A 19,917-nucleotide genomic window follows, 5' to 3' on the forward strand; every position below is an offset into this window, starting at 1 on the left:
TTGCACGATACAATTTCTTCGGCCAACCCATGGAAATGGATCCCCTCCAAGCTATGCAAAATTGTTCCTAATTCCAATTATGATTTTCACAACTTGACGAAAACATTAATTATACCAATGCCACACTTGCAACATAGCTAGAGTGCTTTTAATAACTTATTGGCAGTTGGAAGAGTAGCTTTCCTACTAGAAGATGAGCAAGCGAGACATATTCAAGCCTTCAATACTTTCGGTGGTATCCAAACTATGTTTATGAGCTTTTAACAATGGTATAAAAATCGCTCCAGGTTGACAAGAACACGTATGGTTAACCATAGTATTTATCACGAGTCTTCGTTAGGGACTGGTCAGTATCTTCGGCCTGGGTGGTGGGGGGTGGTAGATTCATAAGGGGTCACCCTGTCTTTGACTTGGGTGATAAGGGGGGTCATCATGTTTTTGAAATGCCCAATATGGGGTCAGGGTATTTTTGAATATCGACACGGCTCATACTTGCGCGTAGAATGCATTGTGCCAGCCACATCATATAGTTGCATTTTTCGGCGCGCCCTTTGGGCGCGTATCTTTAATAATAATAATAAGAGATATGTTTCAGAGCCCCGTCCTAGTGCAAACTTTTTTATATATCAGACATATATACATCTGAGATATCTGTATGTAATAATCCACCGCCCCCCCGACCGAAAAAACTGACCTGTCCCTTAGGACTTCACCATGAGGGCTTGAGTGCTTTAGTTATGCTGTGTAAAGCAGACATATGTTGTCATTTTTGTCAAATTCAATAAATGTGGCAATTGCAAGTAGAAACACTATGACATTGTATTAGGGAACTTTACATTACGCATCATTTATGAGTTAATGTTGCTTTCCCAGCCCACATGATTCTTTCAAACGTTACCACATGATGAATGACGACACTTACAAGTATGTTAATAAAGACGAGTCCGGCAAGACAGGAGCAGAAATCAAAATTGAAAACCTACTGTCAGCAGTGGATGACAAATGTATCGAGAAAATTAAGAGTTATTTACCTGACGACAAGCAACAAGACGCCGAAAGAAAGGTATTTCTTACATGACAAAAGAGTACGAGTGCCATATCGTAATACATACATACATACATACATGCATACATACATACATACATACATACATGCATACATAGAGCCTGGACAAGAGTCGAAATTAACATCGAGCCTCGCTTTCGCAGAATTCTATTTACATAGACCTCGTTCTGATTTACTGATACAGCTGCAAAAGTTTATATACATGAGGGGACCTCGTTCTGACTTACTGATACAGCTGCAAAATTTTATATACATAGGACCTCGTTCTGACTTACTGATACAGCCGCAAAATTATATATATATAGGACCTTGTTCTGGCTGACTGATACAGCCGTAAATAATTTATATAAAAGGACCTCGCATTCGTTACACAGCACCAAAATTGTATATACAAACTGGTTTTGAGAATATGAGATTCGAAAATTTATGTGTATATAACATCCTTCTTTTCGAAACAAGATAGTGACTTCCAAATGTTCATAATGTTGGTCGCAACTGGATTTACATAAAAAACATTGTGTTCACAATGCTGCACACAGCATGGCTCGTGTATTTCAAAGGATCATAGAAGGACCATAGTAGCCCAGCGTACGATGCTGTGTGTTTCTGGGTATACAGTGGTGGACAGGAGGCGGTAGGTCTATACCACCGCGCTTGGAACACACAGTATCATACGCAGCATGGCCATAGCTCTGCCTGGCAGGGCTGTTTGTTACCGGCCTTATACGGCTGGTGGGAGGCTGTATAACGTTGACCTAGCTCTGCGTGGCAGGGCTGTGTGTTACCAGCATTGTATCGCCTTCCACTAGCCCTTCGAGTATGGCGAGAGTGTCAGACTTTGGCTACGCTACCTCCCGGCGGAGTAGCCAAAGCTGGACACTCTCGCCATACTCTTAGGGCTAGGCCTGCCAGGCCCACCAGCTCTATAACGCCGGTAACACGCCGCCCTGCGACGCAGAGCTATGGCCTAGCTCTGCATGGCAGGGATGTGTGTTACCGGCGTTATGCGGCCTCCCACCACATGGATGCCATATAAAGCCAATAACACACAGCCCGCCAAGCTAAACTATGGCCTTGCGTATGGTACTGTATGTTCGTAGCGCGGTGGATAGGCCTACCGCCCGCGCCTCCTGTCCACCAACGCCGACCCAGAGAACACGCAGCCCTGCCACGCTGAGCTAACGTTGACCATGCAACACCTCATTTACTGAGGCTGCTGCAGTCAACAAATAGGTGTGGGTCCATAGCTGTGGTGTTTTCAGATGGAATTCCTGCCTTTTTACGGGCTGGTTTTGACTCTGACGGTTACGATACAGACACCATGGCCCTGCTACCTCTGCGTGGCAGGGCTGTGTGTTACAGGCGTTAAACAGCCTCAATCTCACAGCCTCCACCACAGCCCTTCGAGTATGGCGAGAGTGTTCGGCTTTGGCTACAATGCCTTATACGGCGGGTGGGAGGCTGTAACGTTGATCTAGCTCTGCGTGACAGTGCTATGTGTTACCAGCATTTTACGGCCTTCCACCACAGCCCTTCGAGTATGGCGAGAGTGTTTGGCTTTGGCTACAATGCCTTATACGGCGGGTGGGAGGCTGTAACGTTGATCTAGCTCTGCCTGGCAGTGCTATGTGTTACCAGCATTTTACGGCCTTCCACTTCCCTTCGAGTATGGCGAGAGTGTTCGGCTTTGGCTACAATGCCTTATACGGCGGGTGGGAGGCTGTAACGTTGATCTAGCTCTGCCTGGTAGTGCTATGTGTTACCAGCGTTTTACGGCCTTCCACTAGCCCTTCGAGTATGGCGAGAGTGTCCGACTTTGGCTACGCTACCTTGGTGCGGCGCAGCCAAAGCTGGACACTCTCGCCATACTCGAAGGGCTAGTGGAAGGCCGTATAATGCCGGTAACACACAGCCCTGCCAGGCAGAGCTATGGCCCTGCTGCGTACGATACTGTGTGTTCCAAGCGCGGTGATATAGGCCTACCGCCTCCCGCCCACCACCACATACGCCAGGAGCACACAGCATCGTACGCAGGGCTACTACAGTCCTTCTATGGTCCTCGTACTCTCTTGTCTATCTATATATATATAAAAATTCTGAATCTCAGCTTCTCAAAACGAGTTTGTATATAAAATTTTGTTGCTGTATAACGAGTACGAGGTCTATATACATTTTTGCGGTTGTATCAGTCAGCCAGAACATATACAGTGTTCGCGGTGACTTTTTTCTCCTCGCGTACGGCATACGCATTAGTCTGCTAAAATTGCGTAATGGCTGGATTTGAGTGCGTAATTTCACTTCCGCACTCGATTGATGAAAAAACTGACAGCAAAATACAATGTGCCGTTGAATAAACCTACACTACATATTCGGATTGTACGATGTAACATTATTTTAATGAAAACAGTTTAACGAACAACTTGAACAATGTTGAAACGTAACAGAGAAGGGTATACATGCAACCGTCACAACACATCGGGCAACCCAAAAGTTAGAGTTATGGCTGCTTATCCAGACGGTTTCTGGACGTTTCGGCACCAAGTTGTTTCGGCCCAAGACGTTTCGGCCTTCCAATTTCAGGCCTTAAGTCCGAGTCGTTTCGGCACCGCAACCCAAGACATTTCAACACCGCTGAAGGCTACCTGTGGGAACTAGTGCTGGAGCGTAATGTTACAAATCAAAGTACTAAAAAGTATAGTGTCAACTAACATTCACGTACATGCTTAATCTTTGTGAGAACATGGGAAGACACCGTAAGAAAAAACTTCATATCATTTTCAAATCTGTGACACAAGTTTATCGATATCAATAGCCGCCGACACGGCAAAAGTTTGAAAGCGGTGAGGAAACAGCACGGCAAAATTCACACAAAATGCACATAAAGTACTGGCCAGAACGCAAAGGTCACGCTTACGAATATGACGGATCAGTCAATTACTAAATAGTTTGAAAAAAATCGAAACACAGATGCCGAAACGTCTTGGGTTGCGGTGCCGAAGTGACTTGGGACCGGAAATTGAGAGGCCGAAACGACTTGGGCCGAAACGACTTGGTGCCTGAACGACCAGTTACCATCCAGACACTTCTGCAGTGTTCAAAATTTATCGGGATTCTGACGAGCTGTACCAATGAATCATTTTTTCACGGACTCGTAGAGCAAAGTTGAAAGATATTAAAACAGATTTGTCTGCTTCGACGCCATGCTGCATGTGTGCTGGATCAAAATTTGGGAACAGTGAGACGCGATGATCGTGCATGGTTGGCATTTATATAATTTGTCCCAACATTTCTGTCAATCACTCACTTTCAGAAACTATCGCTCGCCTGAAAATTAGCAACGTAATTCATAGGCACAGCTGACATGATAACGTGCCTAACTTAACGTGTGGACTACGATGCCGATTTTTCAGACAACTCCCAGAGAATTCGAAACTTTCCACACAAAATGAGTGATTGACAGAAATGTGTTGCAACAAATGTCGTCAGGTTGTCGCCTAAGCTCAGTCGTGGGGAGTGCTTTCGGTGTTATCCTTTGCGTATAGAAAACGCATAACGATGAAAAAATGCGTAGAGAGTCAATTTCAATGCGTAAATACGCACGATTTTTGCGTAAACGCGAACTCTGATATATATATATATATATATATATATATATATATATATATATATATATATATATATATATATATATATATATATATATATATATATATATATATATAACAATTTTATATATAAAAAATTTTGCAGCTGTATCAGTAAGTAAGAACGAGGTCCTATGTATATAAAATTTTGCAGCTGTATCAGTAAGTCAGAACGAGGTCCTATGTATATAAAATTTTGCAGCTCTATCAGTAAGTCAAAACAAGGTACTATGTATATAAAATTTTGCAGCTGTATCAGTAAGTCAGAACGAGGTCCTATGTATATAAAATTTTCGCGAAAGCGAGGCTCGATGTAAATTTCGACCCTTGTCCAGGCTCTATGTATGTATGTATGTATGTATGTATGTATGTATGTATGTATGTATGTATGTATGTATGTATGTATGTATGTATGTATGTATGTATGTATGTATGTATGTATGTATGTATGTATGTATGTATGTATGTATGTATGTATGTATGTATGTATGTATGTATGTATGTATGTATGTATGTATGTATGTATGTATGTATGTATGTATGTATGTATGTATGTATGTATGTATGTATGTATGTATGTAAATTATTTTGTTTACATTTAGCGCCTCGTACCCGTAGCCATTTTACTGTTGATTAACCTGTCTGGTACGGTGAAAGCAGGAATTCTTTCTACAGAAGGGTTATAAAAGGTTACTCTACCACGTATCAGACGGGATAATGATTTTACTATCGGCACCCCGTGGACACGATTAGCCTGAAAAGCCGATATAGAACGAGAACAAACTATTTCGACTATAATAAAATATGAGTTTAGAATTTCACCAAAATGTCATTACATGATGCATTGGGGTCTATGATAAAAGTATGAATAATTTTTTTCGGTACAGAATTAGATAAATGTGTGCATTTATGTACGCTTGATTATTTAGATTATTGTTCTTGATTAGACTAGAGTGGTTACAAGTTATTGGTTGTGCAAGAAATATGTTTTTGGAATTTCACCAAAATGTCCATACACTATGCATTAGGGTCTATGATGAAACTATGAATAATTTTTTTTCAGCACAAAATTAGATAAATATGTGCATTTATGTATGGTTGATTATTTAGATTATTGTTCTTGATTAGACTAGAGTGGTTACAAGTCTATGGTTGTGTAATTCACTATGCATTAGGGTCTATAAGTGTGTGAGTATTTTGTTGGTGATTTCCTTTTCAGGAAATATCTCACGGACAATCAAAGTTTTGGCTATAATATCATCTTCTGTCAAAAGTGACCCTCCCCTCCAAGAAAGGTTTATAAAAAGTGACCCCCCCTGAACTGTTTTCTAAAAAGTGACCCCCTTTGTAATTACTGAAGGCTCCCTTATCCTGGAGTTAAATATCCAAGTTGGCGACGCTACAATGAACGTCAAATTGCAATACATTCACTCAGTGAGCGTGATTCACTTCTATTTTGAGCGACTGCGAAAGTCGAGGAATTACAAGAGCCAAGTAAACTGTTGATGCATTTCAAGTTCTATTATGGCGGGCGACCGACAGTTTGTACCACCCAAGAACGTAACCATGCACCACTGAAGAAAAGCAGGTCTGAACCGGAATGTGCTTTAACAGTACAATGTGCTGTTAAGGAATTATGATCAAGACAGTTTAGTTTCTATGACATTCAGACAAAGATACATGTCAATGAGTAATCCAATCTGATGATTGAACTGTTAACAGTTACAGCGTTTGAATCCCTGAAAATGCGCATTTAAAATTATAAATATTTTGTAGAAAAAATTCCTATCTACCTACCCTACTTTAGAAAAACCGTGTTATCGGAACAGCACAATTTATTTTTTGGCCTAATAGATAAATGCTGTAAGTAATAAAGAAAACCAGTATTTTACCGTACTTTAAACTATGGGATTGTTTTACTAAGTCAATTAAAGATGAAGTTATAATCTGTGATTTTGAGACTTATGTACTCAGCGTGCAGTCCGACGCCAAAAGTTGAAATCTGGCGTGTGGATATGCACATGAGTGATTATTTATACTGTCGGGAAATGGACTGAGGGGACGCTGTAGAAACTTATTTGAATATTGGGCGGATGTTTAAGCCACAGGGTGAAAGTGTCTTTAGTTTCTGGATCATCGGTGATTCTACATGTTTCTAGAGCTTATCATGTAGCTGATAGATTAGCACTATTGCTAAAATTGTAATATTTTTGATTTCATGGTGATCAGTATTAAAATGAGCGGCTACAGGGTTGTTTTTGTGGCGTATTTTGAAAGATGAGATGTCTTAGCTCTCCTACATATTGTTTTGAGCAACGTTTGCATGTGATCAGATATATGGTGTTCTTACTCTGACAGCTCATGTCGTTACTGATTTCATAGGTGGTATTATTGGCGGCGTTAGTGAAATGGGTGATATCCGCTGAAAATTTGCACACATTGTAGTCCGTGGGCCAGAGAGGGTCTATGTGCACCCCCACAGGATAACAAACCTGTATTTTCAGAAGCCTTGGGATCCCTACAAGACGAAATGGAATTTTAACAGAAAAAAATATAGGGATGCAATAGCTGTTATGGTCATGTTTTGAAGGGTACCGCAAATTCACCATTTTCCAACCATGTTTTGAAGGGTACCGCAAAATCACCATTTTCCAACCCAAATGCATTTTCGTCAAATCTGTCTTCTTGTATCTATTAAAGTCATGTGCTGAGCTTATTAACATAATCTTCATTGTTTGGTATCATTAGAAAAGGAATTTATTCTTCTTTAAGATGACATATTGTACTATGCAATATCTTCTACAGTTTTTGTGATAAATGACCAAAACTTACCCCACACCCCAAAATTTAACATTGTAAATTATAGTAAATCTTAAATTCTACAAATTTTTTAGCTTGGCATAATAAAAAATGCAATGTTTTGAATGAAATCTGTTTAATTTAGTACCGGGACATGTCAGAAATATGAAATAGACTTTTAACAGAAAAAATATTGGGACTCTAGAGCTGCAACAGTCATATTTTGAAGGGTATCGCAAAATCAAGGGGTTGCAGATTTGCATGCATTTTTGTTAAACCTCACGTCTTATAAGTCATCTGCTGAGCTAGTTTTATATATAACCTCTCTGGTTAGGTACTATTAGAAAGATAATCGACTTATCTTTGAAATGACATATTGTAACATGCAATATCTAGTATAGTTTTCATGAAATATGACCAAAACGTACCCCATACTCCAAAGTTTACATTGAAAATTGCAGTCAAAGCTAAAATCAAATTGTACAATTGTTTAGCTAGACACAAAAAGTCTGACCGCTTTTGCTATTAAATCTGTTTATTGGTACAGGAACATGTCAGAAATATGAAATAGACTTTTAACAGAAAAAATATTGGGACTCTACAGCTGTAACAGTCATATTTTGAAGGGTACCTCAAACCGCAGTGTTGCAGATTTGCGTGCATCTTTGTTAAACTTATCTTCATATAGGTCATCTGCTGAGCTTAATTTTGAATATAAACTCACTGGTTAGGTATCATTAGAAAGATAATCGACTAATCTTTAGAATGACATATTGTAACATGCAACATCCTATACAGTTTTTATGAAATATGACCGAAACGTACCCCATACCCCAAAGTTTACATTGAAAATTGCCGTCATATTAAAATCAAATTCTATAATTTGTTAAGCTAGACAAAAGAATCTGACCATTGTTTGCTATTTAATCTGTTTTATTTGGTACAGGGACATGTCAGAAATATGAAATAGACTTTTAACATAAAAAATGTTGGGACCATACAGCTGTAACAGTCATATTTTGAAGAGTATCGCAAAATCACAGTATTGCCAACTCGCATGCTTTTTTGTTAAATCTGTCTTCTTATAAGTCATCTGCTGAGCTTGATTTTTGACATAACCTGGCTTGTTAGGTATCAATAAATAGATAATTTACTAGTTTTTTTAAAAAGACATATTGTCATATGGAATATCTTGTTAAGCATTCATGAAATAGGACCAAAGCTTACCCCATACCCCAAGGTTTACAAAGCAAATTACTGCAAATCTGAAACTCTACCATTTTTACAATTTATTAACTTTGTATACAAAAGGCAATGCTTGTATGCAATCTATGAAATCTGTGTTTTTGTTAAAAAAGTATGTCACAAATATGAAATTAACTTTTAACAGGTATATAATATGATTTGATAGCCTTTTGGATCATATTTGGAAGGGTACCCAGGTATCAGGGCAAATTTGCCGAAACACATACATTTGACATATATTGGTTCCCCCTCCAAAAATGATCCAAATGGCTACTAAATTGTATCATCTTCCCATTAAAAGTTAATTTTATACTTGTGACATACTTTTGTAACAAATAAATCAGATTTCATACAAGAATTGCCTTTTGTATTATGTGTAGCAAAACATGGTAGAATTTAAGATAAGCCGTAATTTGCGATTTGAACTTTTGGGGTATGGGGTCAAGTTTGTGACCATATTTCAGAAAAACTATGAAGGAAATTGCATATTACAATATGTCATCTTAAGGAAGAATAAATGTCCCTACTAATGACACCTCACAAGCCAGGTTGTGTAACAAAATAAGCTCAGCAGATGATTTACAAGAAGAATTTAACAAAAAAGGTGCCAGTCTATGGTACTGCGATTTTGCATTTCCTTCAAAATATGGCTGTTACAACTATACAATCCGAATTTTTTTTTCTGTTAAAGGTCTATTTCAGATATCTGACATGATCAAGTACCAATACAACAGATTTAATACCAAAACAGAGCTCTTTTTAGTATGTCTAGCTAAAAATTCGCGGAATTCGATCACGTTGACTATGACAGTACTTTCTATTTAATCCTTGGGGTATGGAGTAAGTTTCGGCCATATTCCATGAAAACTGTACAAGAAATTGCCTATTACAATATGTCATTGTAAATACCAGTTAATTACCATGATACTGAACAAGCCAGGTTATAATCAATAACAAGCTCAGCAGACGACTTATAAGAAGAAATATTTAACAAAAACGAATGCGAATCAGGAATACTGAGATTTTGCTGTACCCTTAAAAATACAGCTGTTGCAGCTATACATTCCCTATATTTTTTCTGTTAAATGTCTATTTCATATTCTTAACACGTTTCAGTACAAATAAAACAGATTTCATACAAAACATTGCCCCATTTTTTATGTCTAGGTGAAAAAATTGCTTGAATTTGATATTAGCTATGACAGTAGTTTTCGATGTAAATTTTGGGGTATGGGGTAAGTTTTGGTCATATTTCTAAAAATCTGAACAAGATATTGCATATAACAATATTTCACCTTAAAAACTAGTAAATTACCTTTTTAATAATACCTAACAAGTCAGGTTATATTTTATAACAAGGTCAGCAGATGACTTATAAGAAGACATATTTAACAAAACCGTATTCGAGTCATGAATACTGAGATTTTGCAGTACCCCTCAGAATACGACTGTTACAGCTATAGAATCCCAATATTTTTTCTGTTAAAAGTTCATTTTGTATTTCTGATATGGCCAAGTTCAAAATAAAACAGATTTCATACAAAAAATTGCCCAATTGTTTATGTCTCCGTAAAAAATTGGTAGAATTTGACATTAGCTATGACAGTAGTTTTTGATGTCAACTTTGGGGTATGGGGTAAGTTTTGGTCATATTTCATAAAAACTCTACAAATATTGCATGCTAAAATATGTCATTTTAAAGACTAGCATTTATGTTATCAATGATACCTAACAACTTACATTATTATTCTATAAAAAGCTCAGCAGATGACTTATATGAAGATAGATTCTACAAAAATGCACGCAAGTCAGGAATACTGAGATTTTGCTGTACCTTCAAAATCTGAATGTTACAATTACAGAATTCCAACTTTTTTTCTGTTAAAAGTGTATTTTATATTTCTAACATGACCCATTACCGAATGAAATAGATTTAATACAAAGAATGCCTGATTTTATATGTCAAGATAAAATAATAGTAGAATTTGATTTTGGCTATGACTGCAATTTTTAATGTAAACTTTGGGGTATAGGGTAAGTTTTAGTCATATTTCACGAATACTATACAATATATTGCATGTTACAATATGTCATTCTAAAGATTAGTAAATTATCTTTATAATGACACCTAACCAGTGAGGTTATATTCAAAATTAAGCTCAGCAGATGACCTATATTAAGACAAGTTTAACAAAAATGCATGCAAATCTGCAACACTGCGGTTTTGCGGTACCCTTCAAAATATGACTGTTACAGCTGTAAAGTCCTACTATTTTTCTGTTGAAAGTCTATTTCATATTTCTGACATGTCCCTGTACCACGTAAAACAGATTAAACAGATTTAATAGCAAAAGCGGCCAGATTGTTTTATGTCTAGCTAAAAAATGTGTAGAATTTGGTTTTAGATATGACTGCAATTTTCAATGTAAACTTTGGGTATGGGGTACGTTTTGGTCATATATCATGAATAGCATACAAAATATTGCATGTTACAATATGTCATTTTAAAAATTAGTAAATTATCTTTATAATGACACCTAACCAGTGAGGTTATATTCAAAATTAAGCTCAGCAGATGACCTGTATGAAGACAAGTTTAACAAAAATGCATGCAAATCTGCAACACTGCGGTTTTGCGGTACCCTTCAAAATATGACTGTTACAACTGTAGAGTCCCAATATTTTTTTCTGTTCAACGTGTATTTCATATTTTTGACATGTCCCTGTAATAATAAAAAATAGATTTAATAGCAAAACGGCCAGATTTGTTGTTTCTAGTTAAAAAATTAGTAGAATTTGATTTTAGCTTTGACTGCAAATTTCAATGTGAACTTTGGGGTATTGGGTAAGTTTTGGTCATATTTCATGAAAACTATACTGGACATTGCATGTTACAATATGTAATTCTAAAGATTAGTCAATCATCTTTCTAATGATACCTAACCAGTGAGTTTATATTCTAAAACAAGCTCAGCAGATGACTTATAAGACGTCAGGTCTAACAAAAATGCATGCAAATCTGCAACCCCTTGATTTTGCGGTACCCTTCAAAATATGACTGTTTTACAGCTGTAGAGTCCCAATATTTTGTCTGTTAAAAGTCTACTTCATATTTCTGACATGTCCCTGTATCAAATTAAACAGATTTCATTCAAAGCATTGTATTTTTTATTATGCCAAGCTAAAATTTGGTAGAATTTGAGATTTGCTGTATTTTACAATGTTAAATTTTGGGGTATGGGGTATGTTTTGATCATATATCACAAAAATTGTAGAAGGTATTGCATAATACAATATGTTATCTTAAAGAAGAATAAATTCCTTTTCTAATGATACCAAACAGATGAGGTTATGCTAAAAAGTAAGCTCAGAGCATGACTCACAAGAAGACAGATTTGACGAAAATGCATTTCGATTGGAAAATGGTGAATTTGCGGTACCCTTCAAAACATGACTATAACAGCTATTGCATCCCTATGAATTTTCTGTTAAAATTCCACTTCGTTACCGAGGGATCCCAAGGCTTCTGAAAAATACAGGTTTGTTATCTTTTGGGGGAGGTGTGCGCGTAGACCCCTCTCGCCCACGGCTTATTGCTAAGTGTGCAACAAATGTGCTAAGTGTGCACGACTTTCCGTGGCTTTATTTTGTTGCTTCCTTAACTTTATGATGGAAAGTTTATGTCATGCATTCTATTGTTGAAGGCAATCAGATTTGTTACGGCAAACAAAGCTGCAGTATACTCCTTAACGAGACATCAATCTCTATCCTTCTAGAAAGCAAACTGTATTACAGATGCCCCACTATATATTAATGATATAATCTTCATTTTGACAAACAGATCAATTACATGGAATGAAACATCTTGTACTTTTTCATACATAACAACGAATGAGCAAAATCGTGGTAGATATGAGCAATGAGTCACTTTTTGAAAGACAAGTGGTACAACGTGTTGAGCGGTCTCAGTCAGAAAAATGTAACAACTTAGCCGGCTATTGAACCACTCTCTTTTGGGAGTGGAGATTTAGCCGAGCGGTTCTGTCTGTGGCCTCTCAGCTAGGCGAGCCGTATGTTGTGGGTTCGAATCCAATTGAAACTAGCCGTATTTAATACTTTAACCATCTTCTCTGTTATTGCATATTACGACTCAAACCATATTTGTTTTAATTTCAGGCTCTTGTGAATGAAAAAGGAATACTTCATGGCAAGAAGACCACTGCTCTACAAATTGCGTCCGAAGCAAATGACTTTCAACTTGTGGATTTATTATTTCATAAAGGCGCTAATGTGTTCGATACTAGTGCATTAGAATGTAAGTCATAGTGCTTAATTGGCCCTATGTACATTGACTTTTCGCTATTATATCACCCTGACTTTAATTACTATAGAGTAAGTACATAATAATAAAAACTTACTTTAAACATATTTATAAAAAGAAATACCAGGAATGAATTAGCCAGCTGTGTGATATGATAATAGCCTACACAGGGTACATTGGGTATAGATTGACAGAAAATCGTTAGCACTGTACACAAGATATTTTATCTAGACAATCGTAGAAAAGAACAGTTTGCATAAAATAGGGAACTGCATCTTGATGATCAATATAACCCCCGATGCAAACTTTGAATTATATTCCTCCCCAGCGCTGCATGCAGATGAAAGGTTCGACTTGCACAAGGCTCTATCAAGCCTGCGTACATTACGTTGTCATCACTTAGAGAGAAAAAAGAATTTTTACTCAAGGCATTTGATGAAAGAGCAACTTTGACAGCGGCTGCTGAGAGAATCGATTTTGTTATATGGCAGGTAATAATGTATTTTTATTTAATTTTAAAACACGTTTTGTTGGGCTCTATATCCATCACAAGATGAGGTTCAAAACCATACAACTGTACAATGCGTATATGCGATTGTACTAATATCAACATTCAGAACATTTCCTGCCTGGTTGAATCAAAACGAGTCTGGGAATCCCTCAGAAATACTCGTATGAAAAATTCAGGGTAATCGGAAAGTTGTTTTAATATATTTGCCACGTTAGTTTGCTAATTTGTGGAACTTGCATATTAGTTTAAGTAAATCATGTCTCCAGAAATAACGCTCAATATTTATCAAGTGATACATGCAACAGCTTTGAGTTTTTTTGCAGTGGACGCATACCAGGACACATGTGTACTCAGTTACACACACACACACACAAACACACACAACGCACGCACGCACGCACATGCACAAGCACACAAACACACACACACACTCACCTACACACACACACACACACCACACACACACACACACACACACACACACACACATATATATATATATATATATTATATATATATATATATATATATATATATATATATTATATATATCAAAGTATAGAGATGTCCTCGTGGGAAATTACAGTGCTTGATGCAAAGTAGAGCATGCGTGCGTGAGTGCTTCACGAACTCTACAACGTGTTGAGCGGCCTCAGTCAGAAAAATGTAACAACTTAGCCGGCTATTGAACCACTCTTTTTTGGGAGTGGAGATTTAGCCGACTGGTTCTGTCTGTGGCCTTTCAGCTAGGCGACTGATGCCGTATGTTGTGGGTTCGAATCCGATTGAAAACTATCCGAATTTTCTACCCTGGGTAGGTAACACTGCTGGTGGACAGAATTGTCCCCGAGGTTATCGTTCGCCCAGTTAAAGCGATGAAATTCGTTTCTTCGCTTCGATAAAGTGTGTATGTGCGATGTATGATAGTGAGCATGCGTGCGTGAGTGCTTCACGAACTCTACAACGTGTTGAGCGGCCTCAGTCAGAAAAATGTAACAACTTAGCCGGCTATTGAGCCACTCTTTTTTGGGAGTGGAGATTTAGCCGACTGGTTCTGTCTGTGGCCTTTCAGCTAGGCGACTGATGCCGTATGTTGTGGGTTCGAATCCGATTGAAAACTATCCGAATACATATACAAATTACTTCAAGTACAAAGTAATGAAATTCATTACTTAGATTTCATGCATCCCATATATATATATATATATATATATATATATATATATATATATATATATATATATATATATATATATATATATATACATATATATATATACATACATACACGTACACGTATATATACACATATAATATATATTAATATATATATATATATATATATATATATATATATATATATATATACATACGTGTACGTGTACGTGTATATATATATATATATACACGTACACGTATGTATACACGTATGAAAAGTACAGAGTAATTGAAAGTTGTATTTCGTTTTTTTACCGTTGTCGCATTTATTTGCTAATTTGTGGATTCGCATATTAGTTTTAACTAAATCCTGTCTGTGAAAATAACGCTCCATATAAGCTTATCAAGTGATACGTGCAACACGGGTCAGTCACAATCAGGGTGCTCTAGACAGATTTCAACATGTTACACTCTTATATAAAAAATGTTGAGTAAAATTCAATGAAACATTGTTCTTAATATGAGACAACAAGTAGAACCAAACAGGCCCCATCGAAAAAAATGGAGTTTTTTTATGATTTTGAGCTGAGTAGTGGAAAAGTGTCCTAAAAATGGGTCAAAATGGGCGTTACGCTGTTTCATCTGAAAAAGCACATTTTTTAAACTCACTTTTTGAAACTGTTAGATTAATTTTTTCGATTATTCAGAATATGTCAAGTACCACATAGCATTTCTTTTTTCTTTTACAAGTTATTTCATCTGAATGCATGGATTTCAATGGAAAGGGCGTGATAACAAGTGAAATTGGTGTGTCGTTACGCTTTTTATATTTTTGACAACAGCATTGATTTATCTCTTTATTATCACTTGGAAAACATTACCCTAGAATGTTTCCTAAAACATCTATTTGATTGGAAGACCAACTGTGATTAGTTGGTACTAAATGTTAATAGGATCAACGTATTGGTTATGAATGACAAATCATGAAAATTGTCCACATTTTTTGTCCAAAAATGTTGTAGTGTCCGTGACACCCCCATAACTTTCAGCCATATTCAGATAGTAGAGATCTGATGTCATTAGCCAAAGTGGCCCTGTTTGCCCTCCTTATATGTTATAAAAATATAATCCATTTACCACTTGTATTGTTTTAGTATATCAAAAAGTGGCCAAATGTAGTGTCCGTGACAGCTGTAGTGTCCGTGACACTAAATCCAGACACTGCTTGTTACAGCGATTCAAGCAGGTAATTCTATCGTTTACCAGCTGAAGTTACATTTTTATAACAGAGTAACTCTGTTTTAGAGTACGACATCAAATAAAATATCTTAAACCCGAGAAAGATGTTTATGCTACCCTTTGAGATTGTAATGTTTAAAAAAGGTGCTACCTTTTAAGATTGTAATGTTTAAAAAAGGTCCTATGAAATAACGGTATATGGGTAAAAAAAATGAACAGAAATAGTGTTATCAGTTGTTTCCCAATAAAATATTAAAGTAGAAATGGTATTTATGGTGAAATTAAAGTATAACACTTAATAAACTGATTTACTTTCATATCAAACCTCTTTCATTTGCAACTAGCTCCACGTCGAGGACACTACGCCTCACAAGTGGTTAAACAGTTTTACTGCATTTACATTTAAAAGCACCTGAGATCTAAAGTAAACTTTCTAGACCATGCTAAAGCCTTTCATAAACAAATGAAAATATAAAGGAAAATGAGGGCAACTCCACATATCGGCTCTACAAGTTTGTATAATATTACGATATGGTGAATAAAGGATCATTGCATTTATTTTGTGTGGAATACATGGCGAGACACCGGTGAATCGATAGTGCTGTGACCCTAGTCATGTGATATTGGTCCCCGGTAAACCGGTTTGTTGATTGAGTGATTCATCTTAACGGTGTTCCAGAACCAAAAATGGGGTTCCTTCATCAGTCGCTCGCTTGTTCTGTATCCCCTACTTTTGGTTGTGTGATAAGTCATCTTCGTCCTCGAAGAGGAGAAGCCAGATTCGTTATTGAGAGAGTTAGCCACTAATGACTGACTCTATAGTGAGCGATCCGATGTGTGGTGTCATATTATAATTAATATGACCAGCATCGACCGGAGTTTCTGGACACTTGTAAGGGTTTTTGTTTTAGGGCATGTTTTGAGCGTTGCTAGTGCTTGTTATGTTAACAGTAAATGTTGTACTAATCTGTCAACGATAAGTTTTGTTTTTGGCATTTAAATCGATTATCCGAACTTTTGGTTTTGTGTCAATTTTCATGGACTTTGTAATAGATTTCGGGTCGATATTGGTGCCTGCTTTACGGTGTGTGAAACGCAGCATGTTGTGAAAGGCTATCTCGAGAAATACATCATCTTATTTCTCTGTTTTTAGCCATTCCCAGGTTTCATGATTTCGTAAACAATATTTGCTGTAAACGGCCTTTGAAATCTGTTTGGTCCGAGGAGAGTATTGGTTTATTTAATTCATACCGCCAACTTTGATTAGTTATATGGCACCTTGCTCAGTTTTTGATTTTCTTTGCTAGTTGATGTTTTTTGTATTGCTCAGTAATCCTTTTAGTTTGGTTGATTATAGTACCAATTAGATGACAGATTGCATCTTGGTTTAATACGATAGTTGTGGCATAAAATGGAGACAAATTAAGCAAAAAAATTCAGAGTCCCCGTTGTTAAAACCGCTATCGTGAAACCTTTTAACTGTCTGAGCGATGTGGGCAAAGTGTGTTTGAATTAATTCACCGGATTTTTCAGTTGTCGTTCCGGTTATCGACGGAATGCTTAGCCTACTCCTTAACATGTTGGTCAAAGTGACCTAACGAGCTATGATTTTGTAAGAAGGATTTGTTTTAGATGGTCGTTTTTTTGACCATGAGGAGTGTCGTTAGAAAACGACTCGAGGATTGATCCCATAGTAAGCTCAGCTGCAGTGATTTTCAGTTCTCTCTCCTGTGTGTTGATAGAGTCCTCCTTTATGTGCTCAGTTTAAGCGAGCAGACTGTACATACGGAGACATCGCTATCTGTGCTCGTCTCAGACTGGTTTGATGAGACTTTGAGCTTGTTCTATTTGTAGCAAGGCAAGATGTGATTACTGGTTTGAATATATTCACATTACGTCAACGCCAAAGTGGACCATTATTTGATGGGTTAATTGGTTTCAGGCTAAACTTTGATGAAGGTTATTTTGCCCAATGGTTTCCGTGTAAGAGCCATGGTTAAAATGTGTATATTTTTTACACAAAGATAATGGTTGAAATGTTCCATGTTTTTGCTGGTTTTTTACTGCGTTACATATGAGATAGTCGATGGATACCCGGAGGGTATGAGGGCAACTCCACACGTCGGCTCTACCAAGTTTGTTTAACATGACGACATGGTTATGAAGAGCATTTGTGTTTAATATTCCCTGTAAAAGCTGATGAAGAAGTTGCCTATTTAATATTTATGTGTGTAGTGTCCGTGACGCTACTGAAATACAGATCACAATTAATGTGTTGGAAACAAAATGTTTAGTAAATCATTTATTGTTCACATTATAGTGTTACTAGGACAATTTTGCATTGTGTAGCAGTTTCTACATACCAGGTATCATTGTTTACATACCAGTAATCTCAACAATTTTTGCATTTAGTGCTGTATTTCTGGTAAATTTTCCTGGTTATTGAAAAATACCAGGACTACAAGTATTATTGATGGATGTCAATCTTTCCTCAATAACATTTTAAAATTTGTTTGTGATCAATTCTTGTCATGTTTCTACCAATTTTACAGGTTTACTGGTAATAATAAAAAATAGTTTGTTTCACATACATATATTCCTGACGTGTAGTGTCCGTGACGCTTTTACCATACTACCAAAAGGACTAGAAACTGACAAAAAATAAGCATCATTTTGCTGAAAGTGCTATTTATGTTTGTCCAAAGACTTCAACAATTGCAGTAAAAATATCTCAAATGTATGAAAGGGCAAATCTGTAAACTAGAGGAATCGTAAGTTCATGGGAAGAAAAAAATGAAAATTCTTTATTTCTCGTATAAATCATTTTGCAGGAAATCATGCAACGCTGGGTAAAACCTCTTACATTCACCTTATTTTCTGCAACAGATGCATGTAATTTCTGGTTAAACTTTCAAAAACAATAGTTTCACAAATGTTGTACAGTTTATCTATTTTATTTCTCCATCAACTCATATTTTGTAGTGTCCGTGACGGTGTGCCAACACAATAAAGAAACCGTTGCCATGGAAATACTAAGAAAGTTTGGTTCAAAACTTTTCAAGCAAAAATGTACCACACCTCAAGCTTTGTGAATGTAATAAATTTAGATATCTGTCTACAAGATGAAATTTTGACAAAAGTGAAACACTCTAGAGCACCCTGATTGCTACTGAGCCGAACAGCGTTACGTTTTTTCAGTGGACGCACATACCTGGACACATATGTACTCAGTTACACACACACACACACATACACATACACATATGTATTATATATATATATATATATATATATATATATATAAAAACACAAAATTACTTCAAGTACAAAGTAATGATATCTGTTAAGTTTCATGCATCCAGCAATCATCAGACAGAAGAAGTGAAGGGATTCTTAGCTCAACAGTCGTATATATGTAACAGATATCATGACTTTTTACTTGAAGTAATTTTGTTATATATATTTATTTATATATTTATATATAATCCTATGGTATTTTTCTCTGTTTGACGTCATCGTATGCGGGTGTTTTTTCGCGGAACCGTACAACTTCGAGTTGAAGGCGAGAAGTTGTTCGGCTTCGAGAAAAACACGAGTATACGATGACATCAAACAGAGAAAAATTCAATGGGATTATATATTTATCACATGAACATCCTTCTTATTTTTATTTTGAAGTAGATGGATCAAAATTGTTGTAACAAATTGCATGAATTTCGTCGCGATATGTGTTTTATATACGCGTATTACTTTCATTTTATGAGTAAAGCGGCCCGTCATCCGGGAGATACTTTCATTCATAAATCTCATCAAGTTGAAAGTTTGGCATCTCCACCAATCAGACACAAGAATTCGGTAACGTGAACGTGTCAATTATTGTCTCGCTCTGTACAAGTCGGTTATCTGCGGACATAGCTTTCATCGCGCTAGCGAC

General features: G+C 36.7%; 1 protein-coding gene across 1 annotated transcript in view; it reads left to right on the plus strand.

The window, feature by feature from the left end:
- LOC139117446 (uncharacterized) overlaps nucleotides 1-19,917 on the plus strand; it is a 42,349-nt gene that overhangs the window by 10,455 nt on the left and 11,977 nt on the right. The window contains exons 5-7 of the mRNA XM_070680564.1: nucleotides 874-1,063; nucleotides 12,931-13,069; nucleotides 13,404-13,566. Coding sequence (XP_070536665.1) covers nucleotides 874-1,063; nucleotides 12,931-13,069; nucleotides 13,404-13,528 — 454 coding nt within the window. The 3' untranslated portion in view covers nucleotides 13,529-13,566. The remainder of the gene's footprint in view (nucleotides 1-873; nucleotides 1,064-12,930; nucleotides 13,070-13,403; nucleotides 13,567-19,917) is intronic.

Source organism: Ptychodera flava, chromosome 18 (assembly GCF_041260155.1).
Source record: "Ptychodera flava strain L36383 chromosome 18, AS_Pfla_20210202, whole genome shotgun sequence".
In the NCBI taxonomy this organism is placed as follows: domain Eukaryota; kingdom Metazoa; phylum Hemichordata; class Enteropneusta; family Ptychoderidae; genus Ptychodera; species Ptychodera flava.